Source organism: Gordionus sp. m RMFG-2023, chromosome 1 (genome assembly GCF_954871325.1).
Source record: "Gordionus sp. m RMFG-2023 chromosome 1, tfGorSpeb1-WG-v2, whole genome shotgun sequence".
NCBI classification, from domain to species: domain Eukaryota; kingdom Metazoa; phylum Nematomorpha; class Gordioida; order Chordodea; family Parachordodidae; genus Gordionus; species Gordionus sp. m RMFG-2023.
In genome coordinates, this window is record NC_088775.1 from 80,919,543 (window position 1) to 80,934,954 (window position 15,412).

The window sequence follows — 15,412 nt, forward strand, 5'->3', positions numbered from 1 at the left end:
TTAATATTTAGGTTAATTAAATTTATTAATAAATGTTAAATAATGGGATTAATTTTTTATATCTAAATTTGCTTTGATATTTAATATAACTTTATTTGGTATTATTTGAATATAAACTTATTTAATATGTTGATGAAAACTTACGACTATTTTTGCAAGTAACCTTGCTTTTTTGTTAAAAAATAATTTTGTAATATATTTTGATACTTTTTATTTTTGTTTAATCAAATTTGTATTTAATATGAAAGATATATATATACTTATTTTTTTATAATAGATTTTAGTTAGTTTTAGATTAATGTAAAGATATAATAAATTCAATAAATGCAATTTTACTTTTCTTTTGTTAACCTCAGACCTTTAATTAACAACCATAATTCATACCTCTCTAACTTTTAGCTGCTTATATTAAATTCCTAAATATATTTCATACAATTTAAAAATAATTCTTTTGATAAACCTTCCTAGAGTTGAGCTATTATTAGCCATGCATGACTGACTGGGTTTCACATTTCGCATTTTCGTTTGGTAACCTCTGCCCCATTTATTAAAAGTTTATCAATGCTGTTTTTTTTAATGAAAATATAATTTTTTATGGGTGAATATGAAAGTATATCTCCTTATGCTACAATAAAGTCTAGTATGAGGTATGTGTTTTTATTTCACATAATAAATTTATTAAATTAAGAGAAAATTTGCAATCATCTATATGCCTGGATACTAAAACTAATTATATTAAAGATTTTATTGAAGAAAAAAAGAAAGAAAAAAAGAAAAAGAACAAAAGTAATAAATATAAAATGAAATGGTTATACTATTTTTATTAGCGATAAATAAAAAAGAGAAAGATGTGACTAAACCTTACATAAGTCACCCAACTGACTTTGAGCACACAGTCCATGTTGGTTTTGATTCTCTAACTGGAGAATTTACAGTATAATATTTATAGTTTCTTTAATATTAGTTTGAAATCCTATATATTATGATTAAATAATAATAATTTATTATATAAGTTATTTTATCTTGTGTTTAATGTTGTTAAAATTGGCAAAATCAATTTTTTTAGACAGACAAATTATATCTTTTAGATAATATATCATTGACCTAAATTTTGATTTAGTTATTTTTTCAAATCTGGGTTTTAATATTATTTTTGATCAAAAATTTTAAGATCGAACCTTTTAGGTTTAACAACTACTTTACAGCACTAATTTTTACAATATATTTAATATTTTTCATGCATTCCTGTCTATTGGGTTATCTTATTTAATACCATGATTATAAGAAATCATTTATAAATTTTATTTACCATACTAAATCATTTAAAATGTTTTCTTTGTTAACATATTCTCTACTTTTCAAAACCCACTAATATTGGTTATTTTTTATAAAAGGGCTATATAGTGCAATATTTAATTTAATGGGGCTCAAACTTTTTGATGAATTCCCCTCTGCCCATTGAGAACATCCAAAAAATTTTATTCAAATACTTTACCATAGGGGTGGTGATATAAGTCATTGAGATTGGAGGGTGTTGTAATATGTAAATTTACTTTGAAATAAAATAAAGAAAAAAGAAGTAATATTCAAATCCACTATTAAATAGAAAAACAAAATGAATTATTATATTATTTGAGTAAAGACGATGTAAATGAATAGGATAGAAAAGTATATATAATCAAGGATATTTTACTTGTAATAATTATTATTATTTTGCGAACTTTATTTTTTTAATATTTAATTTAATATTAATTTTATTTTTCTTTTATTTTGATTATGTTTTCACTTTATATTTAAGTATTTAATAAAGATTTATTATCATATTTTAGTTCTAACATTTTATAATTTGACAGAGGGGGGGGGGGTAAGTTTCTATAAAATACTATCATCATTTGAAAATTTAAATTTTCTTTTTTTTGTTAATTTTGATCTTGCAGGAGGCATGTAATTTTTTTTAGGGGAGTATATTATCATTGGCATAGGAGAGGGGGGAGGTATAGAAGTCCTTATATGGATAATATATTTTTGCAAATTTTAGACAAAAATTTTTTTTCATTAATATTTCATATATACTTTTTTTAAATTTTAATGTTTTTTTTTGAAAAAAATCAAATTAGCCAAATTTTATTCTACTAGAGGATTGCAATGGATGTGCTTTAATCCACATGCCAGTTAGCCTGCCTAATGTTTTAAAAATAGTACCCCCCCCCCCACAATGCTTTAAAAAAATTGCATATCCATATAAAAATATTTTTATTATCACTAGTTGATTAAGTTTTTTAAAATTTATTTTGGTATTTATTAATATATTTATACTTAAACTATAAATATGCAATATTTTGAAATAAAGAACAAATTTTTTAATAAATAAGCTTGGCCTATTTCCCCTATAAAATATTTTAAACTCATCCACCCACCCAGTATTTAATTTTTAACTGGCTAGCGCACAATAATTTTAGAAATTATATAATATTATTTTTCAATAAAATATTAATATTATATAAGTATAAGTGAACGCGTTCGTGAATGAAGTAGGTTTTTTTAAAATTAATTAGCTGTTTCCTTTATCGCATGTTAAAATTGTCAAAAATAATGAACGCCATTCATCTGGAACGAATTTTATCTTACCAAATTTAAAATGTGCCCAAAATTATAATATCAGTTTCAAAATCTTAAAGTTTGAATTTAAAGAGAATTGTAATATTTATTAATGTGTTATTTTTTCAATTTTAAATCATATTTTGAGCATGTTTTTTTAAATTTAAAAATCGAATTTTACCAAAATGTATTCTATCATGTTTGGAATACCTATCCTATAAATTTCAGATAATTTTATCATGTACTTTTGAACTTAATATAAATTATAAATAATTTAAAATTTAATGGTAAAATTATTTAAAATTCATAAGAAAGGTATCTAAACATGCTGGAATACATTTCCGTTAAAATCAGATTCTTAAATTAAAAAAAACGTGCTCAAAAATTGACTTAAAGTTGAAAAAATAACACATTGCCGGTAATATATAGATATAAAATAGTTAATAAAATATGATTCCTTGAAATTATAAACTATTATTTTTTAATTTTTATAAAGGATTTTATATTTTAATTCTTGAACACAATTTAAAAGATTACAAATTTATATATCTTATAAATAATTAATTTTTATATGATATATAAAAGTTTTTATATATTAAAAATTATTAATAAATTTTTTTTATACAAATTATATTATATTTATATATCAAAATGAAACTATATAAAGCATTTTTTTTTAATATTAAATTAAAATGAAATTAAAAAATAAATTTATTCAGAAAGTTTTCAACATTTTTCTAAATGAACGTTGAACGCGATCATGTTTGATTTTTTTTAAAAAATGTTTATAGCAATAATATTCTATAATATTAAACATATGTATAAAATTAGAACAGTATTTAAAAAACGGAAGGAACACCTTTAGTTTTGGAGGACAGACATGTCAATAGGTATATGAACACATTAGGGTTCAGCGATTTAAAATTATTTAGCTGGACATTTTGAGACGTCAGACTAAACAATGACCAATTTATGTAAATCCTATCGAACTCAGGGTAATATAGACCCTAAGAGGGTTTAAGCCTCTTTCAGAAGTCGGTTCCGATTGAGTTTCTGGCATAAATTTTTTTTTAAGTTTAAAATTCGTGAACCATTAGGGTTCACAGCTCTTATGTAAAACTTTAAACATGGGGAACCCTTTCCCATTTCCACATAATTAGGACTCTCCCCTCTAACACATGGTATAATATAATTTAAGAGTGGTAACTTGGGTAGAGGGGTTAACCCCATAGTTAACATATACATCTTATAATTAAGCCATTTTATATTTTAATCTCAGGAGAGCCCTAGTCGTTGGCTTTAAACGGTTTGGAGAATTACGCCATTGAAATGCTTTACTATATTCCTATATTTTTTATTATATTTTTTTGTGAATTATTAGTGTTTTAAAAAGTTATGTTCAAAAGTAACTAGTTACTGTTACAAGTTTCATTCTCGAAAAGGTACATAAATTATTTATATAACTAATCATTTCAATTAATTTTTTAAAAAATTATTATAGAGAATAATTTTTGCGATTTAGAAATCAAAGGAATTTAAATAAAAATACAAATAAATAAAAAAAAATTAATTGTATTAAATACTATTATTTGCACTGAAAAAATCTCACCAATAATATATATTTGCACCAAAAAAATATAAATAATAAGATAAACAAAACAATATAATATATTTATTTTTCAAAATCAATTTTTTTTACTTATTTGACTTGAAGTATAAACTATTTTCTAAATTGGTGTATAAAAAGTATGTTGGGTAATTACTATATTTTTAGCCGTTTCAACCGATTATTAGCCAAGTTTTTAGCCGAAAAACTATCACTTTGGCCTTGGAATATTTCCTAAAAAAACAGCTCAAAGGAAGAAACTAATATAAACTTTAACGCCTTAAAACGGATTTTCTCTGGCAGGCGCCTGTGAAAAGAATTGCCGACATTTAGCCATTACATAAGCAGGATAGCTAATTTTTCCCAAAAATTAGTTTCCTTAGACTTAACAAACCTTCCTACAAGTTTTATACATAGACATTACATCATAAGATAAGGAATGAATTGTAAAAGTAACCAGCTACAGTTTTTTTTTGCAAAACGTAACTAGTTATTTATAACACAAATTAATATATCCATTATAAAAATATTAAACGACAAAGCGTAAAAAAACCTTCGGGTTTGGATCCAGGTTCGAGACTCTTTATTTTTACCATACACTCATATTACCCGACGAAAATTCTTTATTTTATGAACCCAAACCGGATTTTTCTATCGAATACAGGTTCACTAGTTCTAGTCATTTTGTGATTAATTTTTTAAGAAAAGTATAAAAAAGTAATATTTGTGTTCATACTTGATTTTTTTTTGTTTTTTATTCCTAATGCATTATTTAAAATACAACTGTTTATTTTTTTTACCGATATTTATTTTAGGTGCAATAAAAAAATAGCTATTGAAAGCTTTTTAAAATATTTATGCCGGACATAAACCTAACCCGGGTCAGGGGTTAACCTGTCTGGACCGACCTGAACCTAATACCACTTTATTAAAAAAATTTCGAATATAGTCCTATACGCAAAAATTTAGTGGATCCGGGGACTATGGGGAAACTCATGGTGTTATTTATAATATTGTATATTATTTTTGGATAAATTCATAACACACCAGTTCCACAATCTTCTACAGACAAATGGTCGACATATTTTAATTACCTGACTGAATTAATAACGAAATCATATTTTAATTTTTATTTATTTAGTTTACTACTCGATATTATACTATTACCAGATAACTCCTATCTTCGCGTCCCAATTTTTCCATGTATCGATTTTTTTTTATTAATGTGTTGATATAGATTACCCATTTTTCTATGAACTTGTAAATATTTTTGTTTTAAGAGACATGTGGTGTGTTTTATGTGGATCGATTTGTTCGCAATTTAATAGACGATAGATACTATGTACCATCCCCGTATATAATAAATGATAACAAAATTTGCAATATAGATTAGATTATTTATTACATACTATTTTAAATTCAATTTGATTTGATTAATTGGATTTTTATTTTTTTAGGAAAATTATTTTATCGAAAATTCAATTTTTATTAATATTTTTAATTACATTTTTATTTTTACAAAAAAAAATGTTCGCTTATAATATAATATTTTTTTTGAGTTATTTAAAACAAAACACTTAAACTAACCCTATAAAAATTGAACATTTTTATAATTATTTTTATATATTAATTTAATAAAGGTCCATTATTTAATGATTTTTTTAAAAATTTCGGTGTTTCATTCAACCCTTTAAATTTAATAGAAAAAATTCCCCCCTTCCAACCTTTATTTTTTGGATATGATAATAAATAATACTATAATTAGATTTTTCACCACTTAAAAAAAAATTATTTTTAAACATTTTAATTATATTTTCACTTTTAAATATAATAAATTTTAGGGTATTTGTATTTTTTTATGTTATAAACAATTAAGTTATTCCTTTTTAAATTTTGTTTTTCATTGACAATTTTTATATATCCAAACTTATCATTGGCAATTTGAGTTGTGGGAATCTTAGAATAATGAAGTGCCCCAAATCGCTACTGCTTATGCTTTGCAAAGGGCTTTCATATATAAAAAACATAAAAGGCGGGAAAAAAATTAACGATAACGTAGAGACCGTTCACTGTATCCTATAATTTTATTATAGGCATATCCAAGATTTTCCTATAGGGGGGATTATTAGGCGGATATTTCTAGGATGTCCTTAAGCCCACTTATTGTAGGCCTTTGGCTATATTATATTTTTATTAAAATAATTTTCGGTTTCCAGCAATTATTTTTATAAAAATGCTTTTTTTTAGAAATCTTTGAATTATAGACGTTTTTTAAAAAAATTCTTAACTTTTACTCATTTTTTTAGCAAATTCTTCTTTATAGTGTTATATTGTATAAATTTTGGGAGAGGAAGGGGGGGGATAATTGTATTAGCATAAATTGATATTTACGAGAACAAGCAAATTTGCGATGGGGTGGACTCTGGTTACGCGCTTGAGTTTTATCATGAGAATATTTATTATGGGCGGACTTTGATCATAATTATATATTTTTTTAAAACTATCAAGGTGTTTCCTTTACCCTGTTATCATTGAAAAGAACAGTAGAGAGCACTATAAAACAAATAATGTTTATATGGGATTTTGATTTAGATGGAAAATAAACGACTCGTTTATATAATATTTTTTTAAAAATAAACCTTATTTTTTTTATGGTATATATATAAAGATGTTTTGTTTAATTAGAAATTATCTTAAATTTTAGACTTATTTTTATCTTCTAAAATACTTATATTCATCCTAGTTATTTCTTTTTCTTTTCGTATATTACGTAAACAGGGTATGCCAGAATCTTGGACTCGACTTCTTAAATCGTCTGATATAACTGCCAGCGAACGCAAGAAAAATCCCCAAGGTTTGCTCATAAATTCCTAAAATTAAAACCACTCATTTATAAGTAAAGAATGAATGATTTAAAAGGCCAAACCCTGAGGGTGAACTTTTTTGTTCCGATTAATACTAGAGATTTTAACTGCTTTTCTGTATAAACCTCAAGGACGAGCTCATATCGGCTCAACCAAGGCGTTATGGATTAGGATTGAAAGGGGGAATTTGTGAATGTTAAAGAGGTATTTTGACCCTGACTCAATATCGGAAAAAAGTCTAATTGATATAATTAAAATATATTAATCAAGTGACGATAAAAAAAAGGGCAGTTAAGTGGTATATATTAAATCAGTCAATCATGATAAGTAATGTATAATTTCTTAATTTTTTTCCCCCTTATTATTATATCAATGGGTTATACATTTTAAGATTTGGCTGTTATGATTTTTTTTAAATGCGGGATACGAAATAATCTCGGCGTTTCTTATATAATATTACCTTTTATTTTCAAATAACCTAAATCCCCTGCCCCCAATAAAGCTGTCATAGACGTCTTGAATTATTATGACAGCTCTTACTTAAGACGCGCGGACAATGAACCATATTTCGATAAGCTGACTAGCAATCATTTCGGACTTGATAACGATAATTATTCTTCCGCCAAATTTATGATGACCGATTTTTACAACCCGCACTCTCCTTCCAGTCATTCCTCCCGTAACTTTGGTGATGCGTATACAAACAACACGAACATTAACGGCAACATCGGAAACTATAATAACAACAATATTTATAACCACACTCACCCCAATGGTAAGACAGATTATATTATATAAAATCAGATATATTTATATCCCCCCCCCCACCCCCATTATATTTAAAACAATTTTTTTAAAAAATTTGAATTAGGTTTATCACAAGCCACTGCCCCTTTCACTTACTTGTGCGATAAATTAATCACGAAAGTAATTCTGAAAAACGTCGACGCTAACCAGGCCACCATAACCAGTCGCTCTTTGAAGCATAACACCCTAATTTTTTCAAATTCAACGGTTAATGCTATAAAAAAATGATTGATTTTTCACTATTTTTTTAAGCTTTTTAGCACATTTACCAATGTCATTCAAAAATTAATATAAATGCTTATAAATATAAATAGCCCGATTTGTATATATTTATTAAAAAAAATATTTTGTCATAATCTTTTCTTTAAATTATAATTTTGTGCATTTTTTCAAAACATAAATTTATATTCTAAAGAACGAACGCGACTCAAACGCGGATACCAATACTCTTATAGATGCCTCCGAGTTTAGACCTAATAACGATCAAAATTATTACAATGACTGCGATGAAACTCCGCCAGCTATATCTGATCGACCTGAGCGTACTAAATCTATCGTATATAACATTTATTTAAAAAAATATTAAACCGAATATATTATTTTTTATAAGGGGGAGGGTTTACCTAATATATTATTTTATATAAGGATGAGAGGGTTTATCATAATCCCTATATGTGTATTAGGCCTATTCAAAAACGAATTCGAATCGAATAGTGCATTATTCATATTCGATTCGTTTAAACGAATCGAATAATTTACTATTTAAATTCGTACGAATAATAAAATCTACTATTTGTATTCGATTCGAATAATTCGAATTAATTTTTTTAATAAAATAAATCATACTCAAATATATTGACAAATTATTTTATTACAAATTTGATTTTAAACAGAAAAAATTATAATAATATGTAATCAATAATCTGATAATAAATAATATATAATCAAGTTATAAACAAAATTAAAATATATATTATTAATTTAATTTATAATTTAAGCCAATTTTTAAGGCAAAGAGTTTTTCTTATATTTTCTTCCTTATATGACATGCGGTTTTTTGACAATAAATTAGTTCCAACTGAGAAAAGCCTTTCACAAGCAGTTGATGTTCCTTTTATAGATAGATAATCCCTTGCCATTTTCGAGAGTATGGGGATCCGATATGCATTTGCCTTCCACCACATTAACAGGTCAGTATCACTCTTTGCTCTTGGTTCACTCAGATAAAAATCTATTTCACACAGTTGAATATTATTTTGTTTAAAAACAATGTAGAGCCTGTTTTGTTGAATTTTATCCTTATATGTTTGACAGTTATAATTATGAGCTTATAAAATAAAATCATATTTAAATGGGGGTAAATTAAATACCTGTATACCTATTGTAAATTTCTTTAAATTTGTCCATTAACTTGGATATATCAATATCATTATCAACAGATATTGATTTTAAATATTCTACTTTAAGCCTGGGATCTAATATTGTGGTTAATATTGCATCATCGGCAGTTAAATTATAATAGCCCAACAATTTATCACTGCTACTTTGAAACTATTGTTAAAGGATTTATGGAAACCAGATTTTTCATTTTTTAGATGTTCAAGAATTAAAATATAATAAGGTATAACCAAATTATAAGTAGGATAATTCTCCCCACATACCATATTTGTAGTTACATATAAAGGCAATAGTATAGCTTTAATTTTTATAAGATCCTCCCATTCTTCCTATGACAAATGTTAGATTTATTAAACAATTTATTAAATATTACGAATAATTCGTTTTATTCGAATCGAATAAATGATTATTCGTATTCAGATAAAACAAATAATTTATTATTCGTATTCGTAATTATTCGATTAGATTCGAATTATTCGAATCGAATCGAATATTCGAATTATTTTTGAATAGGCCTAATGTGTATTATGCGTTAAAAAAAAGAATTTTTAATCTTTTACTGTGATCGAAATGTCGTAGGGTTCATTGAGTATTTCTGAAAATTTTATTTCTCATCAAGTTGAATCTAAATTTATCTATTTTATATTTATTAAGTATCATCAAGTTGAATCTAAATTTATCTATTTTATATTTATTAAGTATACAAAGCCCGTCGAGAACCAAGATTACACTAGTTATCTTGGTAATCAACTGTCCTCCCCTTATTTCAACCAATTCGGTAGCTTCCCACCACCAAATTCTTCTCATTGCAACACAAATAATAAAAATAATGGTATGTTGTTACCCGATAATAATTTTAAACAACCCAAACAAATCAATGGGAAACAACCGCATATCGCAAACGATTGCAATAACGATAAAAATGTGGAAAGTAGTTGCGTGATAAACAATTACGGAAACAATAGCAAAAAATCTATTAAAATGACGGACGAACAAGTCGTACAAATGTTAAGGGGCATAGTTTCTTTAGGAAATCCAAATAAACGATACAGCAAGATTCAAAAAATTGGACAGGGGTATTAATTTTATGTCTAAATAATTTTGTTAAATATATCTATCATTTTCCTTGATTATGTTCCAACTCAAAGAAATTGCCGTTACAACATCTGATTTATTTAAATTTCTCTTCGTCTATTTATAATCACATTTAATTTTAATAAAATCTAATCTTAACCCTAACCTATATGCCTTAAAACCCTAAAGCATACGTCTCTAACCTTTATTTCAACTCCTTACTTCAGATACTTGTTTAATTCTAAATATATTCAATCCAATTAAATAATTTCCTTCAGTTGAATAATCCCCAAGTTAAGCGTTACCATTTTCCTTCACATTATTTTTCTTCCAAATACTTTTAATTCAGTCAAAAAATTTTTTTAGTAACAAATGACTCATCTACATCTGATTAATAACAAAATTTTGATTATATTTAAAACAAAAAATTGAATCATAGTCTATTTTTAATTTGCTAGTACAATGACTAATGAGATTTTGTGATTCGATTCTAAACTTTATTATGTTTATTTATTTTAAATCTTTACAAGTCAAAATCATAAATAGGTATAAATTGATTGAAAATCATCATTTCCATTTAGGCCAGTTACTCCAGACCACCATTAAAAATGCTAGCCTTTCTAAGCCATCCAATTGAATATCATGAGAAAGAAACATGAATAATACATGAAATGAAAACGAATTACATTTACATTAATAATTACTAGAGCATCCGGAGCTGTTTATACAGCCATCGAAATATGTACAGGCATTGAAGTAGCCATCAAAGAAATGAACTTGAGTCAACAACCCAAAAAGGAACTTATTATTAACGAAATTCTGGTTATGAGGCAAAATAAACACCCTAATATTGTCAATTATCTCGATTCCTATTTGGTTGGGGGCGATGAATTATGGGTATAAATAATATAGTGTATATATTAGATTTAAGAAAAACAAATACTTGAAAGTATTTTAAATAAAAGATAAACGATTAGACATATGTGAGGAGGGAGCTTTATAAATTAGAGTGTATTTAGAACAGATCATTAATTTTGATGCTTCATCTTTATTTATTAGGTCGTTATGGAGTATTTAGCTGGTGGTTCTTTAACCGACGTTGTAACAGAGACATTCATGGATGAAGGGCAAATCGCTGCCGTGTGTAGAGAAGTTTATATATATATAAATATATATATTAAAAATTTAATGAATTTATTGTGTTCGAAGTATAGATCAAAAATGTCTCAAGCCCAACAAGCTCAAATCCCAGCCCAAATTATTTATTTAAACATCATTCAAAATTTACAAAAGATATTCTAAAATTAAATTACGAAAGATATCTTCTTCATTTTAATAGACCCTTTTTTAGGGTTTTCTATACTATCCACCATCTTGAGCATCGCAATTTGTAAAATATATTTTTTTTCTTATGCCACTCTTCATCCAAGCGCCACGGCTATCTCGAATCCTCGCTCCCATCACTTTAACCGCAACTCCTCAACCAATCATCTTAAGCCTTGTACTCAACAGCTCCAAGCAATTTCTTTCCCGTTTTCCCACAGAAATACAGCATATACACCTCCATTCATTCTAGTTTCGCTCGGATCTTTTCCCTTGTCCACCAGAATAATCACACCTTTTTTCCTACTAGTAAATGGTTTTTTTATACAGAATCGAATTGCACATGTTTGTTTTGCCTTCAAATTTCCTTTACCCCCCCCCCCCCCCCTTCCATTATTGGATCTGCTGCTTTAGCTCTCTTCATCTTTTTTAACATTTTCTCAACTTCTTACTCTCAAAACTTACCGCCAAGATTTTTAACCTTATCACCCCGAATTTATTCCACTCGTTTTTCTCATAATTCCTTAAAATCAATATACTTGCCCTCGATTTTTCAAGCATTTAATGGCTAATACATCCTGCCTCCTGTTTTGCGAATATTGTTTATATTTTTCCTTCATCGCTCTTCAGATAATTTGCAATATCATGCCTAAATTGGTCTGGAGAAACGAGGAGCAAAAGAAATATACGAGTCTAACTAATACACAAGATTTAAATTAACTAACAAAATGACGTTAAGTTTTTTCAAAAAACATAAATCATGTTAAAAAGCTTTCAAACTATATTAAAAAATATATTATTTATCAAGGTGTTAAACGCTTTGGAATTTTTGCACAGAAATCACGTGATTCACAGAGATATCAAAAGTGATAACATATTATTGGGCATGGATGGATCCGTTAAATTAAGTACAATTTTTATAAAATTACTTTTGAAAGATTTTAGTCCATGATAATGGGGTTTTTTGGCTTAGATTTTGCCAGAACATAATATGCCGCCATTTTTACATGATTATTTTTAATTTAAAGAAATATTTTATATATAAATAAAAAATTTGAAAAACAGATTTGCCTTTTATTTTATTGACAAATTTTTGGTTTCATTCTATTTCTACAAATTTGATTCTGATCATATCGGATCGACTCTTATATCGGGACATCATAAAGTGTGGCCCATCTCTCTTTTTTTAGAAACATGAACAATATACTAAATCGTTTTAGATGATTAAAAAAATTTTTAAACAATTAATTCCTACTCTAGTCGATTTCGGTTTCTGCGCTCAAATTTCCTTAGAACACAACAAACGCACAACCATGGTAGGAACGCCTTATTGGATGGCCCCTGAGGTCGTCACCCGAAAGAGGTACGGTCCTAAGGTCGATATATGGAGTCTTGGAATTATGGCGGTTGAAATGATTGAAGGGGAACCCCCATATCTCAACGAAAATCCGCTCAGGGTTTAAATTTAATTATTATTTGAATTGATTTAGAGGTAATTAAAAGAAACGGAATAGAAAAAAGAAAAATAAGGTAATGATTGAAATTCCCTATCCTATTAAAAGGCGGAATATTTGAATTAATTGGGTAAAGTCAGAAAAAATGAGCTAAAAAAATGTTCAAAAAATCCCACTTGTAATCACTTACCTTAGTAGGTAATCATAAATAAGCATTGTGCATTTATTAAATATTTTTATTCAGTACAAAACTGTTCAAAATTATCAATTTTTTTCATATGGATAAAAGGTAATTGATACATATTTCAAACTACCTATCCAAAAGATTTTGTAATTCTGTTTTACCAGTTAAAATATTTTATCTGGCTTAATTCATTTTTTTATTTGTTTAATACAAGCGCCACCTTGCAATAAAAATTTATAGCCAAATGAAATATGATTACTTTTATTATTTTGGTTATAACCGTAAAGAAAGATGTTATTGAAATTTATACAAATGATTTTATGATTAATCTGATATAAAATTGTTAAAATATATTATCACATCTTTTTATATTTTATTTTAAAATAATATTTTAAGATACTAATTTTATAATTAAATATTTGTTGTGAAATAAATAAATATTCATTTTTAAACAAATCGTAATCATCACATAAATTGAAAAAATAAAATATTCAAGAATATTATAATTTTTAAGAAAAATAATTGTTAACTTGTTTTCGATATCACCTTTAGCTTAGCTAAAGGTTAAAATATCCAATTATAAAAAATAATTTACATGAAAAATTAGTATTATTTACTATTCAGTAATTTATAAAAAGAAAACCCATTTTAATTAAAAAGTGGAGCTATTCAATGAATATACGATAAAATGAACGAACCTAATAATTCTTTCCCCTCTTTTTAGCAAAATCATGATGATTAAAGTTTATGTAGCACACTTCTTTTTTTGTAACACATTTTTTTGCTTGTTAAAAGTCTACCATTATAAGTTATAAATATGATATGTCATGTAAAAAATATAGAAACTTTTTTAAATTACCTAAAGTTAAAAAATGATGACCGAAACACCAAGTTTATCTCCAAGCACAATTTATAAATAAATAAACAATTAGATAGAATAATATATTTTTTAAATATATTAATGCGTTTTTCATAGGCACTTTATCTCATTGCTACTAATGGTAAACCTGAAATACAAAGTAAAGACAAGCAATCACCCTTGTTTCAACATTTTTTGGATCGTTGCTTGGAAGTCGACGTCGACAAACGCCTAAACGCTTCACAGTTATTAAAAGTTTAAAAATAAATTCTCTCGCCTTTCTTTTTTAAAATAATATATTAGAAATACCATAGACCTGCAGAGGTACTATTTGAGTGATCTACATCGGGCCTAATTTTTCAAGCCCGACCCGAATTTTTTTTTATAAAATTGTTCGGGCCGGGCCTACTTTTGCAAATCTCTAATTTGTATGGCTCGACCCAGATTTTTTTTAGAAAAAAACCAGCTCGAGTTTTATATTTTCACATCTGGCCCGAATTATTTTAAAAATATAATATATTTATTTTTAATTTTTATAGATAATAATGGCGATTTAAAATATGTGGTTTTAAAATATATTGCCTGGCATGGGTATTTTTTTAAAAAAGATTTTCAGGCCTGGCCTGTGTATTTAAAAATTTTTTAGGCCCAGCTCGGCCTCAGTATATTTATAAAAATAAAGATCCGGCTCTAGCTAGGCTAGACTTAGGGCCGAGTCTGCAGGCCTCGAGAAATATAACTAACTTATAAATATCCTTGATATTATTTATTTAAAATGCGATATTAAATATTATGATTATTTTTTTGTAAAAGCATCCTTTTCTTTCTTGCGCTAAACCTCTAATAAGCTTGCAACCTTTAATTTTAGCTGCCAAAGAAGCTTCGAAATCTCGATAAAATTTGCATCTCATTTATTTATTTTTGAATTTACAAATTAATCAGGCATTCCTATAATTTAGCCATATTAGCAACAAAAGAATCATTTCTAGATTTTTTTTTCTCTTAGAATGTAGATTTGATACCAAACATTAACGGAATTGTTTTAAAAATAGTTGTTTAAAATATACATTTATTATAAAAAGTTTTTTGCTAGTTGCTATAATTTTGGATCGTCTTATCCTTTATTATATAGATTTTTTAAATTTATATTTTTTACTTATTAAAAGAAGTCTCAAATTTTATATAAAAATAAACAAATTTTTCCAATAATCATTCCTATTTTTAATTTCATCCATAAATTTTTTA

At 26.3% G+C, this 15,412-nt stretch overlaps 1 protein-coding gene across 1 annotated transcript; it reads left to right on the top strand.

The window, feature by feature from the left end:
- The first annotated feature begins 520 nt into the window (after window positions 1–520).
- Window positions 521–15,355, top strand: LOC135922124 (serine/threonine-protein kinase PAK 1-like). The gene is made up of 14 exons (XM_065456540.1): window positions 521–647; window positions 689–786; window positions 828–934; window positions 6,983–7,058; window positions 7,571–7,843; window positions 7,940–8,082; window positions 8,291–8,431; window positions 9,973–10,349; window positions 11,055–11,244; window positions 11,407–11,499; window positions 12,479–12,578; window positions 12,931–13,127; window positions 14,285–14,422; window positions 14,981–15,355. The coding sequence occupies exons 1-14, from the start codon at window positions 595–597 to the stop codon at window positions 15,062–15,064; spliced, it is 2,070 nt and encodes a 689-aa protein (XP_065312612.1). The 5' UTR covers window positions 521–594; the 3' UTR covers window positions 15,065–15,355.
- The last annotated feature ends 57 nt before the right edge of the window (window positions 15,356–15,412 follow it).